Source organism: Salvia miltiorrhiza, chromosome 2, assembly GCF_028751815.1.
Source record: "Salvia miltiorrhiza cultivar Shanhuang (shh) chromosome 2, IMPLAD_Smil_shh, whole genome shotgun sequence".
Taxonomy (NCBI): Eukaryota; Viridiplantae; Streptophyta; class Magnoliopsida; order Lamiales; family Lamiaceae; genus Salvia; species Salvia miltiorrhiza.
The window spans coordinates 50,432,768-50,441,842 of record NC_080388.1 but is presented as its reverse complement, the minus strand read 5'-3'; the positions used below and the strand labels follow the sequence as shown (position 1 = coordinate 50,441,842).

Genomic DNA, 9,075 nt, shown 5'->3' with positions numbered 1-9,075 from the left:
CTGTACTGTTTATGATGGCATGACAATTTATAGTTTTTACGCAATGATGTGTATATTTAGGCATACGTGCCCACTGAGTACTTTTGTACTCAGCCCTGCATATATTTCTAAATGTGCAGGTTGAGAAATGGCTGATGAAGATGAAGTGATGAGCGGAGCTTTTGTCATGAGTTTAAAATGGACTCTTGGATACATGTCTTCATACATGTAATCAGATTATGTTATTCCGCTGCATACTCTCAAGTAATATGTCTTTAAGCTAAGTCGGGTTCATCCGAACTCACGAGTTAATCGAGTCCTTGTGACTAAACAACAGTTATCTTATGATTGTCCCTCCTTAACAATGATTTGATTTCGAGCCTTCATTATTTATTCACCCCCTTTCTATCCCCGCTTCTAATCTCCCTCCCTTAGTCACGGTTTCCCCGATTTAATTATCCTTAATTAGGTTCGGTCGTGACAAAGACGCCGTCGCCGAGTCCCTCCTCCAGCCTCCGTTCAGCAAGGGAATAGAGGCCAAGCAGCCGGTGATACGCCGTCGCTGAAGGCCCATCCTCCCTAAAACAAAAACCTCTAACAGCCGCACCACAATAAACCATCTGGTTGATGCTGCCGTCAAGGTTCCCCAGGCCCCACAGCAGCCCCAAAAAGGTTCCGATGACTCGAGGTGTGAAAGTTCCAGCCGGTAAGATGCTGTCGCTGAGCTCCCCCACCCCAATATCAGACCCAATCACACCAAAAACCACCAGACCAAAGTCGTGAGGAGATCTCATCTCAGCCGGATTGCCACCGGACTCAAACTCGTTTTTTTATTTTTCTGTATACTTGATTACATTCAATTCAATAGCAGTCAATCACGAAACATCATTTACACGGTAAATTAGATGAGCACTTGTGAAAGTTTTGGAAACTGATTTTTTTATTTTATTTTCTAAATCTCTTGATACGTAATACTAAAATTTGCTATATAGTAGTAATTCATAGTATACTTAGAGAATTTTCAACATGTGACCACTTTTTTTTTTTTTGAATAAATAGAAATTTTATTTATCGCTTTTTAAGTCAAATCGCCACCTTACAATCCAGAATCATGAAAATAATTAGTTCAAAAATAGCTTTTGAACTTTAGCATTATTGCCACCTCTCACTACTATCATCAACTAACACTGCCTCACTACCATATCTACATCACTTTCTTTGTTATTGAACCTTCTGTCATTTTTCTGTGGGAAATTGACACATGTATGCCACATAGATAGTAATATGCCACGTAGAAGCCAAGTCAGTTACAATTTGATCGTAATTGCTCGCAGTGGGAAACATCAGAAGAACACTAAGTTCGTGTATTTATATTCAAAAAATAAAGTTCATAGGAAAAATAAGAAAATGCTAAAAGTTCATATATTTACATGCAAATAACCCTTTATTTTATTACGAGTTCTAGCTAATTTCGTTTATTCTGGCAACAATTAAGGAAACAATAACAAGATTATTCTGTGATATCTAATTTGTTCTTATACTTTATTTTATGCTTGCATCTGTGATTTTCTGTGTTTATCAATATTTTATTTTAATTCATTAGATAATTGCGCCTAAAAAGATTCATTAGATAATTCCAAATATTTAATGGATTGAAATTAATTATACAACCAATTGAATGAGTCATACGTAATTGTGATTTAGGTTTGATTAGTGGTAAATTGACACGTCAAGGTCAAGTGGAAAAATCAGTTTTAGTTCAATAACCGTGCGTCGGAGTTTTTGGTTTTGAATCGAATTTCTCTAGAAATTAATATTGTCGACTCATTAAACTTATAATGTCTCTGGAATTCTTCATTAATTATTGGAATTTTCTATTTATTCTTCACGATTGGAATAATTGCCTTTAATTTGAATTTTATTTATTTATTTTTAGGTTTAATATTTTCTTAGTTTAATCCTCAAATTTCGTAGGTCACGTTGGAGGCTCTAATTGGAGAAATTTTCGCCAGTAATTTGGGGGGACGATTTTGCTTACTAATGTCTGCGCCAATGTGGACATATCGACTGACTGGCGAATATTTTTAATGAAAAACGACGCACCATTAATCATGACATTAAATAACTTAACGTGAGACTATTTTTTATAAAAGAAGATCAATAATGGTTCCCCATTTTTCTTATTGGTCACTAGAACCTCAACCTATTGATTTGGAGGAAAAGCATCTTACCAACTAAGCTGCACTTCGTTGTCATTTTTTTAATTCACACAGATAAGATTTAAATATGCAACTAAATTATAGTATTAATCCAAAATAAACTTATGAAAATCTTTTTGTTGTTCAAATATATACCTAATCTACTTTTAGAAACTAAAAATACAAAGACTAATTAAAGTTTATGGCTATATCTACAATACATCATATGATATTTTCGTCATCATACAATATCTGCAATACATCATACGATATTGTCGTCATCATCTGCAAATTCTCATAACTCCCCATCGCCATTAACGAGCATTCAAATTGAGCTTCGGCCCTTCCCAAAATCGCTGCAGCCATCGCCTTATCTTTATTACTCCAATCCACTATTGAATCTTCAGGTTGATTTCTCGTTGAGTGTATTTGTCTTTGGAAATGGATTGAACTTCATTCAAGATAAGATTGAATCTTTGTTCCATTTCCTCGACAGATTCATTCTTGAGCATGAGGAAGGAGTCGAACTTCTGGCAAGCTATCGATAGCTAATTCTCCTTGATTTCCTCGGAACCTACGCACATTCTTTCCAGAATGTCCCACATCTCCTTTGCAGTTCCGCACTTGATGATCTTCATGACATGCTTGTCGGGAACAGTGCCGAAGATGATGTTTTTGGCGAGGTTGTCTAACTCATCTTGCTTCCTTTCTTCTGTGGTGAAGTCTGCCTTTGACTTGGGCTGGACCTCATCGTAAGGATCCTGATGGAGATCATTAGGAACCCTTTTGACAGTTTCGGTGATGGTGATCGGTCCGCTGGTGATGACTTCCCACATTCGGCAATGTTGGGCGGTGAGGAAGCTTTCAAGCCGAAACTTCCATATGTCGTATTTTTCAATACTAAATATAGGTAGAGAAGATAATCTGCTGTGGTTAGTCTCCATCAAAAAAGAGAGAACAGATAACAGCAGATAGAGCAAATAGCAAGCACAAAAAGAAAGAGTAAAACTTTTTCGAGACCTTTAAGAAAAAGGATCTAGTTCAAATAGAACCTAGTCAGATGCAGATAGTTCTTGCGAACAACCTGCTCTGATACCAATTGTTAGGTCCTGAGGGTCTCGAATAGGTGTATAGGGGGGGAATACACCTATAGGCTATTTTTGACTTAATCTGCTGACCTAAATCAGAGGGATCTCAGTCAGAGATCAAAACGAAACTTTGCACTCAAACAAGGACTCCTGTTTTACTGAAATCAGTTTTGACCAACAGGATTGACGACTGATACTGAAAGCTCTTCAGTAATGAGTTATCAGTTAAGTTACTGGAACTTAACTGATCCAAGTAAGGGCTTCAGTCGTGTTTGCAAAGATAGAGATGATATCACTCTTCCTTACTATCAGAGGATAGTTCAGTCAGATTGATATCATACGCAGCGGAAATTAAACTTAGTTTCGTAATAGCCTCGGTGGAGCAGGTTGTTGGATTAAGGTTTCTCTTTGCTGTTATTCAGTGTTCAGTTTTATCAATTGAAATAACACAAGTAAGAATGTAAAACTGAAAGCTGTAAATAACACAGAGACTTTTACGTGGTTCGGAAAAACCCTTTCCTACATCCACGGTTGGTTGATCAGACCAACAATCCACTCCGCAAGTGCTTCACTGGTGCACTGCAAACCGTACCCGTGTGCTTGCCTGGTGCACACAACCGTAAACTGAAGAAAACCCTTCTTCAGCACCCACACACCTCGCGTAGGATTTCCCTGCTAAGCACACCTCGTGCTCAGACTTTTCACTCAGAGTTCAGAGTACCTTCCTGAACTCCGAACCACTCAAACACTCTTATGGGGAGGAGGTTTGAACGAGTGCCAACTATACTTACAAAGAACAAGTTCTTTGAAGCAAGTTTGACCTTTGGCTTCTGGATAAACAGATATATGCCTAGGGTCTAAGAGAATGTATGTAATCAGCAGTGACTGATTTTGGCTTTGGAATTCTCTTCTTCGATTCAAGCTTTGGGGCGGTTATGCTTTAGGCTGAGTAGCAATTTTGGCAGAGCTTCAGCTTATGTCGTTGAATCGGTGAAGGTTGAAGTGATCCTCGAGCGCTATTTGTAGGAGAACTCTTGAATAGATCCGTTGGCGTAAATCGTCCTCAAGATTTCTTCCGTTGGAGAGCAATTCGAATTTGGGCTGAGGCTTCAATCTTCGAGGTTCCTTGTCTGTGTGGAAACGGCTCTCTTTGATGGACAGGAGATGTGACATCTCTGAAAAGTAACCACCAGATAGGAATGACCTCTGCAGAGATAAGATATTCTGAGATCTCTGCATTTAATGTGGTTGTACTTGTGCGTACGTGGATTCCTCTGAACGTTGGAATATCAGTCCTAGGAGGAATGTTCAACTGATACTTGACTTTAGTATCAGTCCTTTGCGCACATTAAATAATCAGTCTTCAACTTATTCTTCAAGTGATACTTCAGTTGGTATCTGCAGTCTTCAGTCTTCAGTCTTCAGTCTTCGACACCGCAACTAAACTAGAAACGAACTCTAACACTTGAGTTCTAAACGATTCTAGTCTATTACATATAAGTCCTATGAATTTTGGTATCATCAAAACAAGGGTTAGGATATTCCACAAGGTTCCCAACAACTTGTTTTTTTAATCTAAATACACGAACTTAGTGTTTGTCTGATTTTTCCCACGACGAATAATTTTGATCAAATTAAAACTGAATTGGCGCCCACGTAGCATATTATTATCTGAGTGGCATACACATGGAAATTTCTAATTTTTATTAAAAAAAATAAATTGACAAAAAAATAAAATAAATTAAAAGAGGTATCAATTCTTCACCCCCACTATTTGCGTAAACAACAGAAACCCTACAAAAAGAGAAAACCCAAAAGACAAACCCATATAATTCATCTTCCCCACTCTGCGCAAACAACAAAAATTCTTCAAATTAAAAAGAAACTCATTCATCTACCAATTGTCGCTATCACTCTGACTCTGTGCTAATTTTTGTGAACTCTCTCCACTCTCTAATTTTTGTCTCTAATTGAAGGGTAGGATTATTCCTTGATACACCCAGCCTGACAGTGTTGTTCGTGGCCAGGGGACGTCGAAGTTGGCTAGAGTAATGGGGAACAGGTAGGTCCTTAATCACTATTTATACTTAAATTATGATCTTGATTGATAAAGTATTACTAATATTTTATATTTTGATAATTTTGAAAGAAAATAAATCACCATTAGAAAGTTGTGCCCTTATTGTTAGGCTAATGGATAAAAGAGTGACAGTTCTATTATATGTATATGTATGTATTCATTTGTCGATTCCTGCAGCAAACATTATTTTTTAATACCCAAATTTATCAGGATCGAATTCATACCTCCCGACAAATTCATTAAAAATATGGGTTATTTGCGTCTAAATACATGAACTTTCACCATTTTATGATTTTTCCCACGAACTTTTTTTTTTGAATCTAAATACACGAACTTAGTGTTGTCTGATTTTTCCCACGACGAATAATTTCGATCAAATTAAAACTGAATTGGCGCCCACGTAGCGTATTATTATCTGAGTGGCATACACATGGAAATTTCTAATTTTTTATTAAAAAAATAATTTGACAAAAAAATAAAATAACTTAAAAGAGGTATCAATTCTTCACCCCACTATTTGCGTAAACAACATAAACCCTACAAAAAGAGAAAACCCAAAAGACAAACCCATATAATCCATCTTCCCCACTCTGCGCAAACAACAAAAATTCTTCAAATTAAAAAGAAACTCATTCATCTACCAATTGTCGTTGTCACTCTGACTCTGTGCTAATTTCTGTGAACTCTCTCTACTCTCTAATTTTTGTCTCTAATTGAAGGGTAGGATTATTCCTTGATACACCCAGCCTGACAGTGTTGTTCGTGGCCAGGGGGCATCGAAGTTGGCTAGAGTAATGGGGAACAGGTAGGCCTTTAATCACTATTTATACTTAAATTATGATTTTGATTGATAAAGCATTACTAATATTTTATATTTTGATAATTTTGAAAGAAAATAAATCGCCATTAGAAAGTTGTGCCCTTATTGTTAGGCTAATGGATAAAAGAGTGACAGTTCTATTATATGTATATGTATGTATTAATTTGTCGATTCCTGCAGCAACATTATTTGGAGTTCTTACACATTGACCATATGTTTAATGTCTTTTCAGTAGTCCTAGGATATGTTGTTATGTTTCTTAGGTCGATTATTAATGTGATTGATTTTATTTGCAGTGATCAATTCACCATCTTTTTACACGACGAAGGTAATTTTGAATATATGGAAAATTCTAACTATTATGTTGGGGGAAATTTGTTGGGAGGTATGAATTCGATCCTGATAAATTTGAATATTTCGATATTGAGGATGAGGTTAAAAAATTGGATTTTGTATCTTGGTATAAGATATGCTCCCAAATTCCTGACTAATTCGTATAGAGTTTGGAAGGGGAAAATGAGGGGGATAGGCATAAGGTTGTTGATGATAATGTTGAGCAAAATGTGGGTGGAGATAATGAGTGGAGTGGTGATGATGATGTGGATTATTATCCATCTGAAAGTGAGGAAATTGATGATGAGCTAATTGATATTGAATTATCTAATGATAATGATGACGATGATGTAGAAGATAGGAGAAATAAGAAAGGTGATGATATCTTTGGACTTAATAATAATTATGTTGGCTGTGAGAATGGATTAAGAATAGATGAGAATATTTCTAATTATGTAGATTTTGAGGGTGATGTGCATTCATCTGAAAGTGATGAGGATGCAGAGTCAGGCTGTATTAAGTCTAAGTGAATGAAGATTGTTTATAATCCTAAGTGTGATCATAAAATCTTAGATATTGGAATTGAGATGCATTTTCAAGATGGGTTTGAGTGTAGAGAGGCCCTTACATGGCAGATTTATACACTTTAAGAGGGTTTCAAAAGATCAGTTAGAGGCCTACTGCAATTCACCTTGTCCTTGGAGGGTATACGCTAGTGTTGTAAGAGCTGATAACACCTTTGAAATCAAGGTGTATGGAGATGAGCACAACTGTCCTAGGGTTATGAATAATAAGCTTTTAAGTGCAAAATAGATTGCCAAAAGATACTTGAATGTGTTCATGCTTAGACCAAACTTGATTGTAAAAGATTTAAAAGCAGATATCCTACAGAGATATGCAACTGAAGTCCACAAAGATAGAGTTTACAAAGCTAAGGCCATTGCCATAGAGCTCTTAAGAGGGTCAGTAGAAGAACATTATGCCTCACTAAGGAGATATATAGCAGAATTAAGAAAGGTTGATAGAGGTGGAAGATATGAGTTGCTTTTGGGTGATGCGGCTGTTTTCAAGGGACTCTACATGGGTTTCAGCTCACTGGTGAAAGGTTTCAAGATAAGCTGTAGGCCTATTATTGGACTTGATGGTTGCATCTTGAAGACTTATACTTGGGTGGAATTTTGATGTGTGCTGTTGGCAAGGATGGAAACAACCAAATATTTCCAATTGCTTGGGCTATAGTTGAGGTAGAGAATGAGCAATGTTGGACATGGTTTCTAAAGTGTCTCATTGAGGATCTTGGGATAGCAGATGGGGCAGGATGGACATTTATTAGTGACCAACAGAAGGTAAGACTTTATACTTCATTTTTTTTCTCTTAAGTATAATTACTTAATTACTTACTGATTATTGTGAATGTTTTCAATTTTCAGGGGCTTCTAAATGCAGTCAATACTTTGACGCCATTTGCAGAGCACAAAAATTGTGCATGCGATGTGTACATGAATTGGAATAAGCTACACAAGGGACAAACATTGAAAAATCTTTTATGGAAATATGTTAGAAGCACCTATGTGGAGGAATATAAATCAATGCTTGAAGATATGAAGGCAGAAAGCCGAGCTGCTTACGAAGACTTCATTGAGAGAGATATAAAGAAATTTTGTAAGGCTTTTGTTGTGGAATTGCTTGAAAGATGATCAACGCAGCAAGAACAGAAAATAAATGAACACAAACAAGATTTACGTGGTTCGGATTTTTCAATCCTACATCCACGGAGAAGAAACGATCCACTCTATTTCACTATGAACACTCAAGAACTTTACAATTACAATTGAGAACTCTCAACACTAGAAGAAGTGTATAGCCTACAAATCTATCAAGATTGCTATGTATCCTCACTCTCAACTAGTTTACAGTAATGGAAATTCTTAAGCAACAACTCAACAACTAACCTAGGTATTTAAAGAAAAGAAATAGCAGCTGAGACGGTTGAGCTGTGCGCTGGCTTCTAAGTCAGAGGGGAGAAAAGTCAAAGCCAGCGAAATCAAGGCAGCGAAATCAATGCCAGAGAAATCAACGCCAGAGGAATCAAGTCCAGAGGAATCAAGTCCAGAGGACTCAAGTGCGCCAGAGCGGAAGCCGTTTCTCTAGCGAGAGCCGCGAATTCGGCCAGAGTGTTTTAACTAATTTTATCAACCTAAAACTGAACTCTTTTAACTCTTACATATTTGCTAACTGACCCCTCGGCTATAGACTAATTGTATGCAGATACTTTACTCACAATTCTCCACCTTATCTAATACAATTAGAATACGCTGAGTTACCTGCATGTACCTGCACAGATTAGACATAAAACTTGCTCTCCTCAAGAGAGCTCATACCAATCAAAGAACAACACTTTTGGAACTTAACAGTTGGTAAAGATTTGGTAAGCATATTTGAAGTATTATCATCAGTTAACACTTTCTCTATTATAACTTCACCTTTGTCAACTAAATCCCTAACAAAATGAAATCTAACATCTATATGTTTAGACCTCTCATGAAAAGATTGATGTTTAACAAGGTGAATTGCACT

The 9,075-nt window shown here is 36.7% G+C and overlaps 1 protein-coding gene across 1 annotated transcript; it reads left to right on the top strand.

The window, feature by feature from the left end:
- Positions 1-6,139: 6,139 nt before the first annotated feature.
- Positions 6,140-8,195, top strand: LOC131009677 (uncharacterized). Its single transcript, XM_057937089.1, has 7 exons — positions 6,140-6,150; positions 6,429-6,493; positions 6,676-6,873; positions 6,958-7,011; positions 7,367-7,603; positions 7,657-7,844; positions 7,929-8,195. The coding sequence occupies exons 1-7, from the start codon at positions 6,140-6,142 to the stop codon at positions 8,193-8,195; spliced, it is 1,020 nt and encodes a 339-aa protein (XP_057793072.1).
- The last annotated feature ends 880 nt before the right edge of the window (positions 8,196-9,075 follow it).